The sequence below is a fragment of the Megalobrama amblycephala genome, linkage group LG21, assembly GCF_018812025.1.
Source record: "Megalobrama amblycephala isolate DHTTF-2021 linkage group LG21, ASM1881202v1, whole genome shotgun sequence".
In the NCBI taxonomy this organism is placed as follows: Eukaryota; Metazoa; Chordata; class Actinopteri; order Cypriniformes; family Xenocyprididae; genus Megalobrama; species Megalobrama amblycephala.
In genome coordinates this window covers 26256964-26281079 of record NC_063064.1, presented here as the reverse complement: position 1 = coordinate 26281079, position 24116 = coordinate 26256964, and the positions used below count along the sequence as shown (strand labels likewise).

At 34.3% G+C, this 24116-nt stretch overlaps 3 protein-coding genes across 3 annotated transcripts; all 3 read right to left on the bottom strand.

Annotated features, from left to right (window-relative positions):
* Positions 1-2582: 2582 nt before the first annotated feature.
* Positions 2583-4608, bottom strand: LOC125256960. The gene is made up of 5 exons (XM_048173317.1): positions 4548-4608; positions 4208-4315; positions 3977-4105; positions 3120-3230; positions 2583-2969 (listed from the first exon to the last, which is right to left on the bottom strand). The coding sequence occupies exons 1-5, from the start codon at positions 4597-4599 to the stop codon at positions 2704-2706; spliced, it is 666 nt and encodes a 221-aa protein (XP_048029274.1). The 5' UTR covers positions 4600-4608; the 3' UTR covers positions 2583-2703.
* Positions 4609-7410: 2802 nt separating this feature from the next.
* Positions 7411-12179, bottom strand: LOC125256961 (phospholipase A2 inhibitor gamma subunit B-like). Its single transcript, XM_048173318.1, has 5 exons — positions 12042-12179; positions 11742-11852; positions 11529-11642; positions 10794-10892; positions 7411-10659 (listed from the first exon to the last, which is right to left on the bottom strand). The coding sequence occupies exons 1-5, from the start codon at positions 12091-12093 to the stop codon at positions 10451-10453; spliced, it is 585 nt and encodes a 194-aa protein (XP_048029275.1). The 5' UTR covers positions 12094-12179; the 3' UTR covers positions 7411-10450.
* A 3370-nt stretch (positions 12180-15549) lies between these two features.
* Positions 15550-24021, bottom strand: mon1a (MON1 secretory trafficking family member A). The gene is made up of 6 exons (XM_048172436.1): positions 23862-24021; positions 22992-23232; positions 21116-21532; positions 18738-19503; positions 18425-18572; positions 15550-16761 (listed from the first exon to the last, which is right to left on the bottom strand). The coding sequence occupies exons 2-6, from the start codon at positions 23119-23121 to the stop codon at positions 16621-16623; spliced, it is 1602 nt and encodes a 533-aa protein (XP_048028393.1). The 5' UTR covers positions 23122-23232; positions 23862-24021; the 3' UTR covers positions 15550-16620.
* Between the last annotated feature and the right edge of the window lie 95 nt (positions 24022-24116).

The following is a 24116-nucleotide window of genomic DNA, read 5'->3' as shown; positions in this document are numbered from 1 at the left end:
AGGTCACAATGTTAACCATTTTCAAGAGAATAAAAACAGCATTTTGGCAAGTGTATGAATTCAACCCTTATAACAGAGTAACTCTTCAGCAATGCATATTTCTATGGAATCATATGTGCAGTGCGATATGTACTTCATAGACAAACATGCAGAGGGTGTTTTGTGCTTGATTACAAATATTAAAATATTGTTTGTCACTGTCTTAACCCACAAAATGTCCCAGCTGCCTTTTCAAATTTTAAACCACATAATATTATAGAACCAAAGATGCAAATGGTCAGTGTCAACATTTATATTTCCTTGGGTTTGATTTAACTTTATCTTTATTTATCTGATTTAATGAAAAACAAATTTAAAAATATCCATGACAAATCTTTTTGTTGTCCCAATATTATATCATAATACTATATTTTCTTAAATTATATATTTTAAAAAAATCCTTTGACTCAAATAATGTGTTTAATTGTCCAAAGGTACTATTATTATTTAGTTTCACAGAAAGACACTACTTTATGGTTATGTATCAACACATATTATATTATATTATATTATATTATATTATATTATATTATATTATATTATATTATATTATATTATATTATATTATATTATATTATATTATGAAGGGGCTTGAACACACAACTTGAGATTCATAACATTATCAACATTAAAGTACTGCTTAAAAAATGTTATGTTCATTAATTCATCATTTCATCTTATTAAATCACAAACCTATTTTCATATGATCTCTTGCTCTGCCCATAAAATGCAATCTGTATTGGGAGATTATACATCTACATAAAAATACTACTATATAAATATACAAAGCACACCTAAAGTGAATGGGTTCATGTAACAGTGAAAATGTGCTGCAATTCAACTTTCATCAATATGAAATTATTAATCACTGTTACTCTTCTCTCTTTCTAATCATTCTGCACATTGACAAGAATATAGCAAGAGATTTTGGTCATTCAAATTTTAGTGTTTAATGAAATTGCTAATAAAGTATTCCTAATTTAATATTTATTTTACATTTAGATTTATGATTAGAAATACAACAGCATGCTTGTTATTAGACAACTAGTCATTTTAAACAAATAAATTCCCCTAAATTAATCAGAAAAGCTTGAAGGATTAGTTCACTTTCAAATTAAAATTTTCCTGATAATTTACTCACCCCCATGTCATCCAAGATGTGTCATGACTTCGGTCTGATTTGCCCAGTTTTGTTGTCTTGTCCTGTGTCTGCGTGCCCTGTTGTCTTCATGCTGATCTGTTGTTTTGACAGCTCTCCATGTGCTCTGCTGTCAGTGTGGCGTTTTTCCCCTCCCACTCGTTACCTTATCTTCTATTGTGTTCTCTGTCACACCTGTTGCCACTTATCCCTCATTAGCTTTCCCCTATATTAGATCCTCTTGTGCTCAGTCTTTTGTCAGACCGTTGTTGTATGTTTGAGCCAACGCTTCGCTCTTGACCTTCTCTTGTTTGTCTTGTCTTGCTGTATCGTGTATTTAGACTCCAAGTGCTGCTTTGTTTTATTTATTTTGTTTTGATCAGTTGTTTCTCATTCTGCCAGACATTTTTGTTCTTCTCCCTGCCCTGACTATCTTTGTGTCAGTTGAGACTTGGATGTATCGCTCCAGCCCCTCTCAGCAATCTCAACGCTCTCTCCTGGAGAATTGGTGAGATTTCGACGCTGCGTCACTGTCAATGCTCTGGGCAGAGTGACTTCCACGCTGCGTCACAAGCGACGCTAGGACCTTGTTTTGGACATTCTCTCTCTTTTGTTTGTTTTCTTTTTCCCCCTGCGCTCAGTGAGAGCAAAAATAAACTTTTCTGTTACCTGCAACTGAATCCGTGTTATTGCCTGACAAGATGTTCATGTCTTTCTTTCGTCAGTCGAAAAGAAATTAAGGTTTTTGATGAAAAAAATCCAGGATTATTCTCCTTATAGTGGACTTCAATGGTGTCCAGACGGTTGAAGGTCAAAACTGCAGTTTCAGTGCAGCTTCAAAGCGTTCTACACGATCCCAGACGAGGAATAAGGGTCTTATCTAGAGAAACCATCGCTCATTTTCTAAAAAAAAAAAAAATTAAAAATGATATTTGTTTTAACCATAAATGCTCATCTTGAGCTCTCTTCTTCTTCTTTTTCTTCTTTATTTGAATTCCAGCAGTGTAGAAACTGTTAAGTGTATTACTGCCCTCCACAGGTCAAAGTTTGAACTAATTGTTATATACTTGCACTAGCATATTGTATATGACAATTTAGTTCAAACTTTGACCTGTGGAGGGCAGTAATACACTTAACAGTTATGGTTTAAATTAATAAAAATTATTATTATTTTTTTTTTTTTCAGAAAATGAGTGATGGTTTCTCTAGATAAGACCCTTATTTCTTGTCTGGGATTGTGTAGAATGCTTTGAAGCTGCAATGAATCTGTAATTTTGACCTTCAACTGTTTGGGCTCCATTGAAGTCCACTATATGGAGAAAAATCCTTGAATGTTTTCATCAAAAACCTTAATTTCTTTTTGACTGAAGAAAGAAAGACATGATCTTGGATGACATGGGGGTGAGTAAATTATCAGGAAATTTTAATTTGAAAGTGAACTAATCCTTTAAAACTGCTTTGCATTTACAAAGACAAGCATCCACAGACTAAAAAAAAAAAAAAAACAAATCATCTTAAAACAGATCTCAGATGGAAAGAAAGGATGAAAGGACTGGTACTAGCAGCAACACAGCTTCCTGTGCCATACTTGGGGCATTATTACACAGGTTTGCTCCACAACATGAAACAGAAGACATGGACAGCTGCTGGAATTGTGAATTGTTCAATAGTACATTGTTTGGTAGTATACTATTCCCTACTATACTGCTCAATAGTGCATTTCTCCAGAGCGTACTGTTCTTACAGAAGTTTTGGCTTGCGCATCCTTTTGAAATGATGTTGTTGACATTTACTGTGAAAAAAAAGAGAAGAGGAAATGGATTTGGTGGAAAGCTTTAAGCAGAAATTAGTCAAGAACTGTTATTCATTCATATTAGGAAACAGCAATTCTGTTTCTGTGTAGTAGATTATTACTTTATATTTTAATAAGCCACTGAATCACCTGTTGTAGTGATGCACTGGTTCTCTTCACCTTTACATTTTTGTGTTTGTGTGTTTGAGCAATGTATGTCATTGCAGGTGTAACACATCAGTCCATTCTCTGAGTCTGAAGCTGTAAAGAAAAGCAGAGACAACTGAACCTTAAAAAGTCTGATAGCAACTGTCGCCATCTGCCATATGAGATTATCAAGCTTTAAAAAGGACACAAAACATTGCAATTATAGCATAAAAGAGATCCATAGAGCTTGTGCATTATATTTACATCTTCTGAATGTATGCAGTTTTTATGAGGAACAGATTTAAATCATTTAGTAAATCATTCTTTTGAGCAAGGTCTCCCTGAAAGAAAAGATTATTATCTTCCTGGATAAATAAAGGATAAATAAAATCTTTTCACTGAATTAGTTGATCTAGTTCACAAAAGCAGTCTAAAGCAAGATTATCAGACATAAAAGTTGAAAGAGGCATTTTATGTTGACATTTTTGAAACTTGAAACCTCCAAAAAAAAATAATAATAATAATAATAATAATAATTGTTGGTTTAACTTAAAGTAAGTTATCTGGGTGCCTACAAATTTTTTTAGTTCATTGAAATTAAAAAATGTAGTTATTACAATGAAGGTGATTGGTTTAATCAAAAGAAACTGAAAATATTATGTTATCTGAATCACATTAATTCTAATTCTAAATCTAAGTTGATTTGACAAAAGAAAAAATGTTGTGCTAACAAATCATGAAAATATTTTTTTTAATAGTGTTTTTATATTCAATGGAAGACAAAAAAATCATACAAGTTTGAACAATGTATAGTGAGAATGACTGAATTTTAATTTTCTTTCCTTTTTTTTGCAGTATACCTGTAGCTTTGTTGCAGAGATCTGAAGTACAGCATAGGGAAGACCTCCTGATCCGTCCAAGAGTTATACTCCAATTATCACATGAGGAAGAATTTGCGCACCAATTATTATTACCAATGTTACTGCCATCTAGAATCAACAACATTAAAAAATAAAGATTATCATAGCAAACCCAGTCAATAATATTTTCCTTATCATACACATACAATTCATAATTCATATTATTCTTACTGTATATGGTTATGGAGTTGCATCCTACGTTTGAAGAACAGTTAGCAGTTTGTTTGCATGTTCCAGGTGGAACTAGTGTGAGACAGTTGTAACACACCAGTGTCAGTGCTGAAAGTGAATGATAAGATAATAAAGGACATTAATAGCATGCATATAAAGCCCTTTAAAACACTGATTCTAAAAGTGTTTTTTAACAATTAAATGAAAAGAATTACAGGTGGCAAAGTTATTAACTGTGTGCAAAATCGTCCATCTAATAAAAGGTCATTTATCAGCAAAGTTGAATTAAATGATATGCCTAAAGCATGGACACATGGAAATAAATCCTGTAATGATGTACCTTTGGAGAAAAACACAGTGAAAAGAAGCACGCTGATGATTTGCAGTGCCATGATCCAGATGAAGGGTGTCAGATGGACAGTATGAGATTATTATATACTGGATTTGCAGAGGTGTGGTTTGTGTTAGATTTGCAACAATTAGATTTCCCGTGTTGTATCATAATCGTAACAATGACACTTGAGTCTTCTCTTCAGATACATTACTTTGCACAAAGTACAACAAATTATACAACTTATTATACATAATGTAAGTAAAATGAAGTAATGTATTCTAATGATTAATAATGATTCTGATGATTAACCTTTTCTGTTGTTTGTTGTTGATTTTCCATTCATATCATTCAGGAAATCTTTATCTTAATCTCGGGTTAGCTACTGTGTAGGTTTATATGTTTATACTACTGTTTATATCTTTATACTTCTACTATTTATATGTTTATATTTATGTTTACATGTGTAGCACTGTGGTGCTTCAAGGCACGACATTTTGCTCTTGCATGTCTCCACGTATACTGTAAGCAGAATGACAATAAAGCTTGACTTGACTTGAACTGAAAAAATATTTTTCAAATGTATTTCTGTAATGTGTTTATTCTGTTATAACAATGGTTTCGGTTACGTTTTCACTCTGTTTGCTCTGTTCCCGTTTTCCTGTGTTCTCTTGTTAGTTCAGTTCCATGTTTGTTAATTAGTTCCATCACACCTCTTCTGTTTCACCCTAATTACTTTCCTCTGTTATTTAAGATATATATATATATATGTTTCCTCAGTTTCATTGTTGGGTCTCATGAATGCATGACAGTCAGTTTCACTGCAAATTTGCATGCTCAGGTTTTTTCAGCGGATAACACTGATAATCTTCCTTACTAGTGAGTAAATGATCTGCAATTGAGAACTGGATTATTCTGACTGCTTTTGTAAACTGGATCAACTGAATCAGTTAACGACCTTCAAAATAATGATTTTGTTAATAAATAACCTTATAAATTTAAAAAGTTTGTTCCTCAAATAAAGACAAAGGGTTCAGGTTTTTTGTTTTTTTGTCTTAAATGATTGCTTAAAGGGATAGTTCACCCAAAATTAAAATTTGATGTTTATCTGCTTACCCCCAGCGCATCCAAGATGTAGGTGACTTTGTTTCCTCAGTAGAACACAAATGATGATTTTTATCTCCAACCGCTGCCGTCTTGTCAGTCACTAAGCAACAGTAAAGAGGACGGCGTAGGGGATAATTTAATCATTTGACAAAATACAAAGAAAGAAAGTGATTTTAAAAAGCAAGAGAATGGTTGCTTTGTGTATTTATTGATATACAGAGACAATTACAATGTCACATACCATAAAACATAATATTAACTATCTTAAAATGTCACGTAGTAGCGACTACGGCAAGTCAGCTGTTCTTGCGTAGTAGACGGTTACAGTAGAACGTCGCGAAGTAGCAGTTAAAGTTGCGCATGCGCACTAGAACACCAGAATGCCGTTGCCGTTCCACCAGAGGCTGTTGCTTAAAGTCCCTAATAAGAGTTACTGGGAACTTGAACAATAAGAGTCGAAAAAACTTCCATAGACAAATCCAAATTAAACCCTGCGGCTCGTGACGACACATTGATGTCCTGAGACACGAAACGATCGGTTTGTGCGAGAAACCAAACAGTATTTATATCATTTTTTACCTCTAAAACACCACTATGTCCAACTTCGTTCAGCATCCTGTTAGTGAGGTCAAAAAACGCGTTCTCATGACGGAAGTAATGTCTCGCCCATAGACTTCAATGAGTGCGAGACATCACTTCCGTTGTCAGAGTGCGATCAGACCTCACTAACCGGATGCTGAACGAAGTTGGACATAGTGGTGTTTTAGAGGTAAAAATGATATAAATACTGTTCGGTTTCTCGCACAAACCGATCGTTTCGTGTCTCAAGACATCAATGTGTCGTCACGAGCCGCAGGGTTTAATTTGGATTTGTCTATGGAAGTTTTTTCGACTCTTATTGTTCAAGTTCCCAGTCACTCTTATTATTTGACTGACAGACGGCAGCGGTTGGAGTTAAAAATCAGCATTTGTGTTCTACTGAAGAAACAAAGTCACCTACATCTTTGATGCCCTGGGGGTAAGCAGATAAACATCAAATTTTCATTTTTGGGTGAACTATCCCTTTAATAAGTAGATTATTTCATTTTTTTTCTAGTGATAAAGTATGTTTAGAAGCTGAAGAAAACCATTTCTTTTCAACATGTCAAGTCTGCCCCAAAAACTTTTCCAATTTTCCATCTGTGAACCCTATATTATTCTGCAGACACCACTTAGACAGCCAGCCATTGAGTGACGACAGTGTGCTACAGTGTGCATCTCGTTACCCTGGTGAACAAGGAGGGGCCCAGAGGTTATTAATTACAGTGTCTGACATCATACTTGTGAGTAATATTAATATTATTTTTAGTGATAATAATTAATATTATTTATAAATAATTAATAATTATTAATATTATTTATTATTTAATTAATAATTATAAATAATTAATATTATTTTTAGTGAAAAATAATTATTATTATTTTTTATTTTTAGTGATTTTTTGTGATCTCTGACTGGCGAAGTGCCGATGTGAATAGCAATTTTAGAGTATTTACGATTAGCATTAGCCAGCACTTTTTAAATTTGCTTTGATGAATAGAATAAATAAATCTCTCTCTCATTAAGTGTGTCATTCATGTCATTCAGTGTTTGTGAGAATACACAACTGAGCTGTACAAACCACATAAGGAAAACTTGGATAAACTGCACTATTTTTTTAGTGATTTAATTCAAACTTTGCCTTGAAATGGCTCACAAAGTCAGCAAATAAACAGATACACAGTATTCATTGCAATCAGTGATTTATTAAAAACAATATGACCATGAATTTTTACTTGATGAGTGAGGTTTTCAGAGCAACCTCTAAGTTTGTAACTTAATGAACACTATTGTAATCTAATCTACATTCTAGTGGCTATACTTGACTATAGAAGGATATTCTAGACTATTTTCAAAAGAAATTGTATTTGCAATTGCATTTTCCATATGTGGACGGATAGAGCTGGTTCCTTGGCAACCTTCCAGTCACGTGATCTAATTAATATTCATAAGCCAATCATAAAATATAATAAATAAATCTCACACACCGTCCAAATAGTGTAATGTTTCAGTCAGTAGTGGTTGTGAGAACACACAACTGAGCTGTACAAACCTCAAAAGGCAAACTTGGATAAACTCAATTTAATCTAATTCAAACTTTGCCAAAATCATCAAATAAACAGATACATTGTAATCTACATAAAGTCTAGTGGCTACTTGACAATACCAAATTTAAATCTTAAATCGTTAAATTGCTGATGTGAATCTTATACTAGTGACTATAGGTCACAATGTTAATCATTTTCAAGAGAATAAAAACAGCATTTTGGCAAGGATTAGACACAAAAGTGAATGAATTCAACACTTATAACAGAGTAACTCTTCAGCAATGCATATTTCTATGGAATCATATGTGTAGAAATATGTGTGCCAGGCAGGAGTCAACATTGATGAAGAGCTTGAAAACATATTGTCTAATGTGGATTAATTTCTCATGTTTGTGTTTGTATTTAAGTGCATCTACTTTTTTTTTTTTTTTTTTTTTTTTTTTTTTTGGTGATATGTACTTTATAGTCAAACATGCAGAGGGTATTTTGTGCTTGATTACAAATATTAAAATATTGTTTGTCACTGTCTTAACCCACAAAATGTCCCAACTGCCTTTTCAAATTGTAAACCACATAATATTATAGCACCAAAGATGCAAATGGTCAATGTCAACATTTCCTTGTGTTTGTAGTTTTACTTTAACTTTAGTTTAGATATCTGATTTAATGAAAAACTTATTTAAACATATTTATAACCTTTTTGTTCTCCCAATGTTATACCATAATGCCATATTTTTCTTAAATTATAAAAGTTAATTTGACTCATATAGGCCTGGATTCACAGGTGGGCTTAGATTAAGCCAGAAATAAGCCTTAGTTCAATTAAGACATTTAAGTATTTTTTTCCCCCTTAAGGCAGTGGTTCCCAAAGTCGGGGTCGCGAGACAGTGAGGGAGGGGTCGCGAGATGATTTACAGAAATAAAAAAAATAAAAATAATAATAATAATAATAATTAAACGATTAGAAAGAGTATATTCTATCAATAATTGTCACAAAATACTAAAAATAGTAGTTAAATTAAAAACAAAAACCATGCAAATAAAAAAAAAGCCATCAACCTTTCGAGTTTCCTTTCCTCGGCCGTGACTCCTGAGGTGACTACGACAGATTAATGACATAGTAGCAACAGCATCAGCTGCAGCAGGTCAGTTTACTGCAACATGTTAAACATTCAGACATGTGTCGAAATGAAACGTTGGTTAATATCGATCAAAAAAGACAACGCAGGGAGGCCGGCGGAGGAGAGCGGAGAAGCACGCGCTTCACATATGCCGCGTTTGCAGTGCGCAACTGCTCCATGGCTGTGTATCACAAACACAACATTTACTTATTTTTATTTCAAATCCAAAAGTTGTTACTGAATATGGCTTGTCAGCACAGCGATTCTCTTTGTATAGGCCTACACTATATTTCATAGATGTCACGTTTAAACGCACTATATTTAAACGTTTATTCATATCATACTTTATATTTATCTGAAGTAATACTTTAGATTTATATATTGCTCACGCAAGTGGCAAAACATTTTAACGTAAGCTTTATGTTAAAATCAAAAACGTTTTTTTTTTTAAAAACTTAAAATAGACAAAAACAGGCGACTCTCGTCTTTTCTTTCCTTTTAAATCTTTTTACAATAAATCCCTCAGGTCATAAAGAACTGTTTTTCCACCTTCACGAAGAGACGAGTGCTATTGTTTATGTCTCCTTGTTCACCTAAATGCCTGGTAAGGTGTTATTTTCCTTGCTTTACCCGAGGCAAAAATGCCGTGTTTAAACTGTGTAACAGAGACTTTGAACTATATGAATCTATGGTGAAATTACTAGTTTTTTCGTGTCAATACATGTTTATTTTAATGCGAACAGTGCGCTGTCGTTTTAATTCAGCGCTGTGCAGCACAGCAAAAATAGACTCGGCGCGTAAATGATCGCTGCACTGCTGCAGACGCACCGCTCCTGGAACGCACTGCCGGACCGCATCCGCGTGCAGTGTGAAATCCGTTAATATGGGCACAGAAAAAAATGCGCACTGCAAACAGAGTAGGCCTATGTGTGAAACATGCGTTAGTGCGTGTGCGCCTTTGTGCACAACTCATTAACCACCTCCGAGGATAGTGGGGGTCGCGAGTCACTGTCATCGTTATTTTGGGGGTCGTGGGCTGAAAAGTTTGGGAACCCCTGCCTTAAGGGGAAAAAAACATTATTGGTGTGCATCTTGAGACAAAACAATGGCACAAACATATTTTAAGACATGTCAATTCAAGCGGCTTTCAGTTAAAACAGCTCAAACATGCATTTAGTCTGTATATTATATTATATTATATTATATTATATTGTGAATGGGCTTGAATACTCGACTTGACAATCATTACCTTATCAACATAGAAGTACTGCTTGAAATGCTCTTTCTAATTATTCTGCGCATTGACAAGAACATTGATCATTCACATTTTAGTGTTTAATAAGACTGCTAATAAAGTAATCTTAATCTTTATTTTACTTTCATGAGAGATTCATTAGATTCATGATTAGAAATACAACAGCACACTTACCAGACAGACGGTCATTTTAACAAATAAATTCCTCTTAATTAATCAGAAAAGCTTATAACTGCTTTACATTGACAAAACTGAGCATCCAAATACTAATATAACCAAAAGAAAACCTCCTAAACCGGATCTCAGATGGAAAAAAGGAGGGAAAGTATTGGTACCAGCAGAAACAGTCCCTGTGCTGTACTCTGGGCATTATTACACAGGTTTGCTCCACAACATGAAACAGAAGACACGATGAGGCCTTGGGAAAGTGCAAGGTTCACTAGTGCACTGTTGTTACAGATGTTTTGACTTGCACATCCTTTGACATTGGAGTTCGTGCCACTAAATCCAACTAAGAAAAAAGAGAAGAGAAAAAGGAATTTATAGAAAGATTTCAATGAGTCTTGATGGAAAACAAGAACTGTAATTCATTCACATTAGGAAACAGCTATTCTGTCTCTGCAGATTAGATTATCCATGAATCACCTGTTGCAGTGATGCACCGATTCTCATCACCTTTACATTTCAGTGTTTTTGAGCAGTTTGTGTCACTGCAGGTGTAACACGTCAGTTCATTATCTGCAGCTGTAAAGAAAAGCAGAGACAGTTGAACTGAGCTGTACCTTAAAAGCCTTAGCAACTGTCCCCATATTGTCAGAGACTTTCAAAAGGGACACAAACACCACATGTATCATAAAAGTTATCCACAGGGCTTGTGAGTTACATTTACATCTTCTGAATCTACAATAGCTTTGTATGAAAAACAGACATATCATTGAAACCGTTACCTAACAAATTGATATATGATTCATAAATAAATCATTCTTTTGAACAAGATCTTTTCCCTGGTTCACTTGATCCCTTTCACAAAAGCAGTCAGAATGACCTGGTTCTCAATTTCAAATTTACTCACTAAACAGGATATTATCAATGAATAATGACATAAACTTTGTAGGGGCCGCTTTTATGGTGCTTCTGTGCCCTTTTTGTGCCTCCATTCATTGCAATTGCATTGAAAAAAAAAATTATCAGTTCTTTAAAATTTCTCCTTTTGTATTCCATGGAAGACAGAAAATCATGCAGGTTTGAACAAAATAACAGTAAACAATGACTGAATTTTTATTTTGAGGTGCAAAAGACATTTTCGAAAAATGTAGTTAAAAGAGGTGAGTGGGGAGATCACAGTTTAATGTTTCCTTCACTTTCACATGTTTGTAGTACCTGGGGATTTGTTGCAGAGATCTGTAGGACAGCACTGGGAGGACATCTTGAACACTTCAGAATGTATGCTCCAATTATCACACGAGGCTGCACAAGACTTCTGGCCAATGCTACCTACAATGAACAACATTAAAAATAATGACTCCCTAGCAACCCCATGTCAATAACATATTCTTTACCTAACGCACATGTCTCATAATTAGTTATTCTTACTGTTTGTGCTAATGTAACTGCACTGAGTGAAGTTTGAAGGACAGGTGGCATTTTGTGTGCATGTTTCAGAAGAACCTGTCGTGGTACAGTTGTAACACACCAGTGTCAGTGCTGAAAGACAATGAGAAAATAATTAGGGATACAGGGATTAAAATGTTCTTCTACATGTTTTGTTTTTAAATAAAATTATTGAAGTGGCAAACAAATTAACCATGTGTAAATCATTCATCAGCACAGCTTTAGTTAAACAATATGCCTAAAAGCAATGGACACATGGAAATAAATCCTGTAATGACGTACCTTCAGAGAAAAACACAGTGAAAAGAAGCACGCTGATGATTTGCAGTGCCATGATCCAGATGAAGGGTGTCAGATGGACAGTGTGAGATTATTATATACTGGATTTACAGAGGTGTGGTTTGTGTTAGATTTGCAGCATGACTCTTGAGTCTTCAGTTGAGTTTCTTTGCATAATCTAAACATTATTATGTGATACACACAATATGTTTCATATATTAAGCAGAATACATGTCCCCTTGCAACTACTGAATTATACATTATTCACTCAATAATGTAAATTTAATGAAGGAAATAATGTATTCTAATAATTTCTATACTTTTCTTTAAAAATAAATATCCATGAATACTGGTTTGCAAAATATACCATTCATCATTTGTAAATTTTCCACTTTTATTTAAATTATTTTCAGCACATGTCAGTGAATTCAGAAGTACATAAAGTACCATTTTTTCCATGAAAAAGAGATCACACATAAATACAATAATGTATTTCATTATACTAAGTTTAAAAATGGAGATGTCTATAAATTTTAATGTCAGTATTTATAAATGTAAAATATAAACAATCAAGAATATATCTTAAAAATGACTATTATGCACTTTGAGACTAGATATTACAAATGGATGTTCATTCTTTTGAGAGCATGTGGATAAATGCAAAATCACAAATAAATAAATAAAAACTGTAAGTAAACTCTGTTAGCATATATTCAACAGTGACAATGATTCAGTAACATTGCCAATTTAAAATAAATGTGATACTTTATTTTACTATTTTCCCAAGTACATTTGATATAACTGAATCTATGAATAATATAGTTAACTGTGCTTTGCTTTTGTGTTTTTTTCCTTGTTGTTTTTTCATTCAAATCATGCAGGAAATTCCAAATGTGTTTTACTTCTTATTTGCATGCTCTTATGCTCTTTTTTTTTCTGCAGGCTGAAGCTAAAATTGTGCATGCCACTATATAATGTATAATGTTTTAATGTATAAAAATACTGTTTGATTTCTTAATTAATTACAGGAGAACGCATAAAAAAACTCAATGTGGTGTGTCACCCGGTGGCTATTTTTGGTATAGAGCTTAAACAAAAACTTCAATTTTTGTGATATCAACTTCAAATTTGTAACACAGCTTGTTGGACATATGGCTTTGATTTTATAGCAAGTTTAGGGTAAAAATTATTTTGTAAAATATATGTTTTGTGTAAAATAAAAAATGTTTAGAACAGTACATTTGTTTTACAGTAAACTTAACACTAAAGTGACCAACCCTAGGTCTGTATTCCAAAGCATTCATGAATTTCAACCATTTTTAGTGCATTTTCAAGTCTATGTTTGAGGGGAACATTTATAGAATTTTGACTTCTAAAAAATGTATTGAGAAGATGTAAATATAACACACAAGCCCTATGGGTCAGTTTTATGATTCTTGTGGTGTTATGTGTATTTTTGAAGCTTGAAAGTCTAATATAATAATAGGAAGAATAATACTTTATTCAAAATTCGAAATTCAAAATGTCAAATATATTTAAAAAAAAAAAAAAAAACTTAAGTCTAATATCATATATTCAACTTGGTGACAATCATTCAGTAACACCAACCTGTGATTACTGACTGAAAATAAATAAATAAATGTGATTTTACTTTCTTGACCAACTATTTCCCCTGTATTTTATACAGTACCTGGATCAGTAAATAATAGCTTGTGTTTGTTTGCTGTGTTTTCCCCTCAATTCAAATTATTCAGGATTATTTTTAAATGTATTTTCCTACTTATCTTCACGCCACATTTTTTCCTGCACAGAACAGCTGAATGCAAATGTCATTTTTTACATATGTGGGGACAAACAAAAAACAACATATATATATATATAAAACAGGAACATGTGCAAGCATATCTGACTATGTACCCAATGACAAAATCCCCTTTGTTTCAGTCTGCTGTGGAAGATGATACAGGCTGATAAACTGCATTCATCAATATGTGTAGGCTGATTTTTCAAAACCAATTGTCCACCTTTGAAAACAGACTTTCACTTGCTGAAGGAATACAGGGGAAAATATGTGATTCCTTTGCCCTTTTATGGACATCAAGAAGTATGGATGTTAACATTTCCTGCAACCAACATAACTTTATTTGAACAGGAGAGAAGTAAAATGCATGGAAATATTGAAATATGAACGGTGGATGTTGTTCCGAACGGTTCAATGTTGTATTGAGAATTGTGTCATCCCTGATTTGCATGCGTCTTTTTCCCTTGTATCGTATTTCCTTTCTCATCAAGAATAGCGTGAGTTTATGCACAACCACACTAACTAAACCAAATTTCTCTATATACTATAAGCATCAGTTTCGTTTTAAAGTCTGGGGTTATTTTTAAGAAAATAATACTTCTATTCAACAAGGATGCATTATATTGATAAAAAAAAGTGCAGTAGTTTTTTTTTTTTAATGTTACAAAAGACTTCCATTTCAAGTAAATACTGTTCTTTTCATTCACCATCATCTGAAATAAAAGCATGGTTTTCCCCCAAAAAATTATTAAGCAACACAACTGTTGATAATAATAAGAAATGTTTCTTATTACCATACACAAGCATATAAGAATGATTTCTGAAGGAACATGTGACGCTGAAGACTAGAGTAATGATGCTGAAAATTCAGCTTCGCATCACAGGAATAAATTACATTTTAAAATATATTAAAAAAGAAAAAAGTTATTTTAAATGGTAAAAACATTTAATATTCAGACTTACAGTTTACACAAATAAATCTTAACACACACAGGCCCGGTTTCACAGACAGGGCTTAGCCTGAGCCAGGATTATACCTTAGTTCAATTAGGATATTTAAGTAGCTTTTATAAACGTACACTAGAAAAAAACATTAATGGTGATCATCTCGAGTCAAAACAATGCCTCAAGTTGTTCCAAACTTGTATAAATGTCTGTTGAGCACAAAGGAAGATATTTTGATGAAAGTTTGTAAGTAAGCCACTTTGGGGCACCATTGACTTCCATAGTAGGAAAAAAATTACTATGGAAGTCAATGGTGCCCCAGAACTGTTCAGTTTAACACATTCTTCAAAATATCTTCATTTGTGTTCAACAGAACAAAGACATTTATACAGGTTTGGAACAACATGAGGGTGAGCAAATGATGACAGAATTTTCATTTTTGGGTGAACTATCCCTTTAAGCCTTGCCTGTGAAACCGGGGGACAAAGATTTAATATGGGACCATTTTACAAATGATGATATTTTACATCAACATGTTATTCTTTGGTTATTTGTCTTGCTTACTATTAATTAATTTTTAATGCTACTTTTATTCTTATTTTATATTGATCATTAAAACTATAAAGGAGTAAATCTCTGGATCAGACATGACTAAATAATCAAAAGTAATAGCTGTCAATCACGTCAAGTATATGCTAAAACACAACTGTATCATGTAACTTTTCATTTGAGGAATTATCTAAAAGATAAACATATGACAAAATGTATGTCTTCAGTAAATGCATTTAATTTCTTAAGATTGATTTCATCTTGATGCATGTGTCAAAATTGCGTTAGACAGAAAATAAACAAAGCAAGAGCGCTGCCACCACCACAAATATTTTTGAAACACCAGATATACAAATTACTTTCCTCTGGCATTTATTATCATCTACATCAGTTATCCCACAATTTCCCATAGGACTGGAATAAAAAGACCACAGTGTATTAGAAGCCCTCCTGACACACAGTGTCACTTATTCATTCAAATGAAAGCATTAGTAACAAATTAACAATCAAGTGCAACTATGAAACATAAAAGAAACTGGTCCTTAGTAATAGATTTGAAGAGGCACTCAGTAGCAACACATGGTCAGTCGTTGAAACTTTTGACACTATGACAGAGAGATCTTTACACCGAGCAATTCACTAGTGGATTCCTCTTTACATCAAGCCGTGCTTCGGGTTTTTGCAATGTTTGCACCTAGTCAGTCACGTCTCTAAAAAGAAACGCTAGTCAGTTTGGTCAGCTATACTTTCAGTCCCATCACATCACACCTAACTGAAAACATAAACTGAATGTTTATCAGAGTTTTTTATCTTCTAATGAAAATAAAGAAATATGAAGGCCACAGCTCAATAATCTATTAATGCAATCAGTAATACTTAACTTGGCTCATTTAAAACTATAGATGTTAGGTTGAAACAGTGACAGGTCTATTATATATTTAAAAAGCGAAGGCCTAGATGTTCAGTTTCCAGCAGCGTACAGACATTGTAAGCATTTATTAGATTGCGTAGTTCTAATCTACTGCCTTCAGTGTTTAGTGCTGCTTACAGGGCCACATTTAAAAGCAATTATTTGTAAATATAGTATACTTTCCCAACAGTTTTCCACACCTTATACTCAGTTTCAAACCTTCCTCAAAATAACAATCAAGCCCTTAATATCTGACAGCATCCTTTCGCATATTCATGCAATCACATAGGGTCACAGATGCTGCTCTTCCAGCAGTCTGAGGTCAGACGTTCACTAGTGTTGTATTGTTTCAGGTGTTTAGGACTGCCTGAACTGGCTCAGTATGTTAAAGGACTGAGTATGAACAGACGATCCTCCTCCTTCCTGATCCACTTCAGGAGTTTGTTGACAGCAGATACAGCGAGTCCCTTTGTTCCCAAAGGACTGAAGCAGAGGTAGAGCTCGAAACCACTTGTTACCTATAGAGAGGTGGAGTTTGACAAAGTAAGAACGACAAAAACCTCAGGGTTTTAATGCACTTAAGGTGCTGTCAACTTCAGAAATCAGAAACACTCAGCAAAAATGCATTAAATTGATCAGAAGTGACAGTAAAGACTTTAACATTGTTACAAAAGATTTCAATTTCAAATAAATGCTGTTCTTTTTAACTATTTGGCAGTTGATGGGCCCCACTGACTTCCATTGTATTTTATTTCCATACTATGGAAGTCAATGGGGCTCCATCAACTGTTTGATTACCCATATTCTTCAAAATATCTTCTTTTGTGCTCAGCAGATGACAGAATTTTGGGTGAACTAACCCTTTAACTGGATACCTCCTCAGGAATACATACACATTAAATCTATGAAATGTATCTAATAATAGGGGTGTAATGATACATCGATCAAACGTCTAACGATATGATGCATCGATGCCACATTTATAATATCGATATGAGGTACCTTTATTTTGACACCCTCCACAACCTCACATAACGTCCGCATTTCCGCCAAAGCGCGCATTTTCATTTTCTCACCATACACTCTGCCTGCGTATCAGACTGCGAATGCGATGCAGCAAAAAATGGTTGTAGCAGCGAAAAGACAGATGCAGAAAAGTTTGTGCCTGCTGTTTAATAAAAAATTAAAACCATCTCGAGATTAAAGTTGTTAAATTTCGAGAAAAAAGTCTAAATAAAATGTTGAGAATAAACTCATTAAATTACGAGAAAATGTCGTTAAATTTCGAGGAAAAAGTTGATATAAAAAAATGTTGAGAATAAACTCGTTAAATTACAAGAAAAAAAACTTGTTAAATTTCGAGAAAAAAGTCGAGATAAAATGTTGAGAATAAAGTCATTAAATTATGATGAAGTCATTAAATTACGAGAACAAATTCATTAAATTATGAGAAAAAACTTGTTAAATTTCGAGAAAAAAAGTCGAGATAAAATGTTGAGAATAAAGTCATAATTTAATGAGTTTATTCTCAACATTTTATCTCGACTTTTTTCTTGAAATTTAACAACATTTTTCTCATAATTTAACAAATTTTTTTCTCGAAATTTAACGACTTTAATCTCGAGATGGTTTTATTTTTTTATTATTGCTTGGCCCTAATCCTCTTCCGTACGCAAATCATGGGTTTGGAAACATTTTGTATTTCTGAAAGCAGATGGGCAGGCAAAGAAATCCCACTTTATTTGTAAACTTTGCCAGTTCCAGTTGAAATACTCGGGAAATACTACAAACTATTTTTTACTATAAATACTATTTTTATTTATTTAAAAAAAACTGTTTTGTTTTTTTTGGTGTTGTTGAAAATATCCCAATTGGGATAGAGGGGGTGTAATAAAAAATAAAAAATAAAAGAGACTAATAAAAAAGTTCATGTTATCAATTTTGGTTGTGGTTGTGAGTTAATAAAAATATAACTCGTATAAACCTGGCACATAATATCTAAATATCGATAAATCGATCGATATAGCCCTGAATCGAATCGAATCGTAATCGTATCGTGGAATTTTTTGAGGTATCGGCAAATATCGTATCGCTGGCTGACAGAATCGATATCATATTGTATCGTGATTAACTGTCCAATTTACGCCCCTATCTAATAATACACTTGAACAGCAGACTCACCAAGGCATAAAGGTTTTCAGTCTCTGCACAGCGGTAAATGTAGCGTAGGGGACGTGTGGGGTTATGCAGGCAGCTGTGCAGGTGCTGGTACAATCCCATCAGCCTTTCGTGCTCCTCTTCTTCCTGGTATGGTGCAGGAAGGTCAGGGCTGACAGGAAAAATCAAAAAGTTGCATAAAATGCAGGAGGAAGCAATGAATATAAAGCTCCAATGCCTGTCTGTCTGTCTATCTATCTATCTTCCATCCATCCATTCATTCGTCCATCCATCTATCATTTATTGTCTTTTCACGATCATCACTAGACACTCTTACCTTGTATAGAGCCCAGAGCTTTTAGATTTGTACACAAAGTGTCGCAGCTCAGGTATGCCGACCTGTGAGACGGGATAACTTGGCGTGTTCAGTGCTTCCTGCAGGGATTGATATGCACTGCGTCTGCGCAAACGCTCCAGAAACCGCTTCTTGCAGTCGGAGAGGTTAAAGAAATCCTCTCGATCGGTGGATACCAGGATCAGACACAGATCAGAGGCTGGTTCCAGGTAAGAAATATGTGCGTGGAAAAATCCAGCCGGGTTAAACTTGGGCAGACATATGGGCGTCCACCCTTCGCCTTCGCGGAAGGAGGACGAAGAAACGACCAAGTTGAAGAGCAAGTGCAGGTCCATGTGGTGCAGGAACTGGTCCTTTTTGCGCACCAGCGTCACCAGCCTGTTTCCTGCTAGCAGGATGGAGAATACCAGGTTCTTGGCTTTAGCAGCCTGCAAGCTGGAGGAGACCACGTCACGGGCCGAGCTGGCCAAAGGCAGGCACATCACGGCACTCAGCAGCAGCCCCGGATCTCGGTCCAGGAGCCGCAGCAGGCTGTCGGTGAGGTGCTCTGAGCCGGCCAGCAGGCGCCGCAGGTCGTAGCTCTGCCGGTTCTGGAAGACGTGGTTCAGCTGAGTGAGAGTGAGCAGGCTAACGATCTGATAGTAGACATAATGAAGCTCTCGTGTCAATTCCCGGTCAGAGCAGCTCGTACGAAAGACGCCCACCAGGATGAGAGGGCTCTTCCGCAGGAATACCACCCTGTAGCCATCTGAAAGAGATGTTTACACACAAAAATGTCTATATTATATTCTTCATGGGGCAAAAACTCCTTGAAGAGTGCATTTGCATTTAGTTAAAACACAATATACAGTGGTGCTTAGAATTATTGGCACCCTTGGTAAATATGATCAAAGATGACTGTAAAAATAAATCTGCATTGTTTATCTATTTGATCTTTAATTCATAAAATGAGTAAAAATCTAACCTTTCATTGAAGGAAAAGAATTGAAAGTGGGGGTAAATCACATTATGAAATAAATGTTTTTGTCCAAAACATGTTGGCCATAATTATTGGCACCCCTAGAATTTTTTATGAGTAAAATATATCTAAAGTATATTCCCAGTCATATTTACATTTTTTTAGCACACCAGGGTGATCATGAACATGAAATTGTCCAGCCATGACTTCTTGTTCCACAGCAGTATAAACATTAGGAAACACAAAGGCCAAATTCCCTTAATCATTCATCACAATGAGTAAAACCAAAGAATATAGTTCTGATGTGCAGAAAAAGATTGTTGAGCTTCACAAAATAGAAAGTGGCTGTAAGAAAATAGCTAAAGCATTGAAAATCCCCATTTCCACTATCAGGGCAATAATTGAGAAGTTCCAATTAACTAAAGATGTTACAAATCTGCCTGGAAGAGGACGTGTGTCTAAATCGTCCTAATGTGAAGTGAGGAGGAGAGTTTTAGTGGCCAAAGACTCTCCAAGGATCACAGCTGGAGAATTGCAGAGATTAGTTGAGTCTTGAATCTCAGAAAGCGATAAAAAAAAATATCAAACAGCACCTACATCCCCACAAATTGTTCAGGAGGTTTTCAAGCAAAATCCTCTGCTCTCATCCAGAAACAATCTCCAGTATATTAAGTTGTCAGACATGATTGGAACTTCAAATGGGACCGGCTTCTATGGTCAGATGAAACTAAAAAAAAAAAGAGCTTTTTGGCAGCAAACCCACCAGATGGGTTTGGTGCACACATGGATAAAAAGTACCCCATGTCCACGGTTAAATATACTGCTGGATCTTTAATGTTGTGGGCCTATTTTTCTGCTGGAAGTCCTGGACATCTTGTTCAGATACATGGTATCATGGATTCTACCAAATATCAACAGATAAAAAATCAAAACCTGACCGCTTCTGCTAGAAATCCTATAATGAGCAATGGTTGGATCTTCCATCAGGACAATGAAGGCCAAAAAAAGCTTAAGGCCAAAAAGCAAAGCATAAGTCAGTTTTTTAATCATAAAATAAAATAATTGTAATAAATATTATTAATAAATAATAATAAATAAATATAAACTGATGTTTATAATAAAAATTGTCAAATATTTTAAAGTACACACTACCATTCTTAAGTTCTGGCAAGATTAAAATATAATTTATTCCTGTGATGGAAAAGCTGAATTTTCAGCATTACTCCAGTCTTCAGAGTCACATGATCCTTCAGAAATCATTCTAATGTGCTGATTTGCTGCTCAAGTAACATTTCATATTATTATTAATGTGGAAAACCGTGTTAAAAAACTTTTGTATGGTAGTGCACATATATCAATATCAGCTACTTTCCTTTTTGTTTTCTTTCTGGATATATCTTACCTGCATGGATGGAGCGTATGATGTTCTTCTTATCTTCTACAAATGACATGAGTAACATCATGACTCCCATGATGCTGGAGAGCGCCTCCTCTGTGCCATAGCGTGTGTAGATGGGTTTCCCTGCCTCACTCAAGACAAACACATGCTTCCTGTGACTCCGCCACGTTTCGCTGGTCACATCCTCCTCTTTTGCCTTGTTGCTGCTCTGCACCTCCTCTTTGCCTACCTCCTCCTGTTCAGCCTCTAAGCTTTCCTCCTGCACCTCCTCCTCACCTCCTTCCAGAGCCGCTTTTTGAGCGTTCTCTAGATTAGAGTCGCCCACCTCTGCAGATTTGTCATCAGTGTTAGACTCACTGTCAGCAGTCAGGTCCTCAAAAGACTGGGCGTGAACGAACATGGCGGCCTCCTGTCCGGCACCTGCCAAGAAGTGACACATTGCTTAGAAAAATACTGTAGCACACCTCTGTTCAACAAGCTTTGACGTATCATTCATGTAATCACAGAGTAGTCATTGGATGATAAATAATCAAGAAAAAGAAGTATTTTTCAGTGAATTTGCATCAAAATATGTATATATATAAAAAAAAAAAAGTTAATTTACAATAAATTTTCAGCAATTTTCTCATTTTGTTGTCTTAAAATTGTATTACATCTAAATAAACCACCATTCAAAAGTTTGGGGTGAGTAATATATATATATATATATATATATATATATATATATATATATATATATATATATATATTTATTTATTTATTTATTGCATCCTTGCTTTTATTCAGAAAGGAAAGTAAAGAAATAAAGTCATTTATAATGTTACAAAAGGCTTCTATTTCAAATAAATACTTTTGGATTTTCCATTCATCAAAGACTTTAAAAAAAACCACAAAAAAAATCACAGTTTTCTCAAAAATGTTAAGCAGAACAACTGTTTTTAACATTAATAATAATAAGACATGGTACTTGAGCACCAAATCGGCATGTTAGTTTGATTTCAGAAGGATCATGTGACACTGAAGATTGGAGTAATGATGCTGAAAAACCTTTGCATCACAGGAATAATTACATTTTAAAATATTTATTTTAAATTGTAATAATATTTCACAATACTACTGTTTTTACTGCACTTTTGATCATTTGTTTGATCATAACAAGGCTGCTTTCAAAAACATTTAAAAAAAATCTTACAGACCTTAAACTTTTAAACATATTTAGAAGCAAGTGTGCAAAAAAAAAAGTATTTTCTAGTGCTGTCAAATGATTAATCCCATCCAAAATAAAAGTTTGTTTTTACATAATGTATATATTATGTATATATAAATAAACACATGCATGTATATATTTAAGAAATATTTGCATGTATATACTGTATATTTATCTAATTTAAATTATATTTAAATATAAATATTTATATATAAATATAAAATTTTTCTTAAATTGTTTTCAATTTGCCCTCACATACTCCTAATGCTTCTGGGAAATCTTTCAGAAGACTTCTTTGAAGCTTTTATATCATTATGAAACTGCTGAGGTAAACTTCAACTTCTGTAAAGAATCATTTACACGACTAAACTAGTTCTAAGATTTTAGTCATCTATCACATATAGACGGACATATGGGTTATTTGATCACTCACTACAGGAAATACAATGGGATATTATTACAAGGATAAGCATGACTAAGAAAAAAAGGTGTGGTTTGTTTATAGGGGCCCAACATGTAGGCTTAAGAACCATATAGTTCTCATGAACTACTTTGTTACAGCATCATAAAAAACTTTGGCAACAAAAATCTTTCAAAGGAAAATAAAGATTACAATCCTGGACAAAAACAGTATCTGTTTGTATTACACAGCTTTATAACTGAGAGACTAACCTGGCTCGGTCCCCTCTACCAGGCCGGGGGTCGGACTGTCTGATCGGTCCTGCCGGAGTCTATCTGATGGCGCCAAGTTGCCATTTTTAATCTCCCAGGATACACCCTTATTGTGGACATCTGCCGCCATCCTGGCATCAGGCACAAGAGAAACCCGGCAGTGTCCTGTAGTGCCAGTCAGTGCCAGGAGCGATTCACTGCATGATCCCTGCAGCACAATTTATAGAGTTTCCATCAGTGTCTGGAAGTGAAATTACAGAAAGACACATTAAAAGAGGAACCAGGAATTAGTTAAATCCTCCGTTTCAAAAAGCTAACTTCTGACATTGGCTCAACAACAGTGAATAAAGGCATCATTTTCATTTTTGGGTAAAAGTTCTATCGTGTAATTATCATGAACTATGCAAGTACAAATCACTCTGAACAACTGTTAAAAAATATATGCTGATATTTATCTGTAATATTAATAATAATAATGTGTTAATAGTAATTATTAAAAAAATATAAGCATATATTTACATCACAGGGATTCATACTGTTTATACTTCTAATATCAACAATAATAATTTATAACAAAACATACTAAAACAAACTAAAATACAATGCTATTATTAAAAAGCTCCTCGATTTAAAACTGTAAAACATAGTTTATGTTAATGGCAGTCTTGAGATATAGATGATTTGTGGATTTTCTCATTTGTGCATAAATCTACTAACCGGCTAACGCACTAGCCGCGGAGCTAAACCTCTAAAAACTGTTGAATTTCACTACAAGACTTCTTCTTCTGCGCCAACTTTAATTTAATCACGTCTAACAGATGTTGTCCACACAGTTTGGACTCCTAATAACACAATTTATCGTTACTGTACCTTAAACGCTCTTTATCCAAATCAGTGTAAGTTGACCTGTCTTGGGTCAAAAATCAACTCAAGACTCACAGCACCGCGAGAGATGCACTATGGGAAATGTAGTTGGTAATTCGGGAACATGTAGTTTTATTTAAGTACTGTTACTTTGCTCAATACAATGACTACGCTTTTATGTCACATTTAATTAAACACATACATCTTATAAATCTCGCTTGGTCTTTTATACAACGATCTAATACTAATACGTTTTTCGTA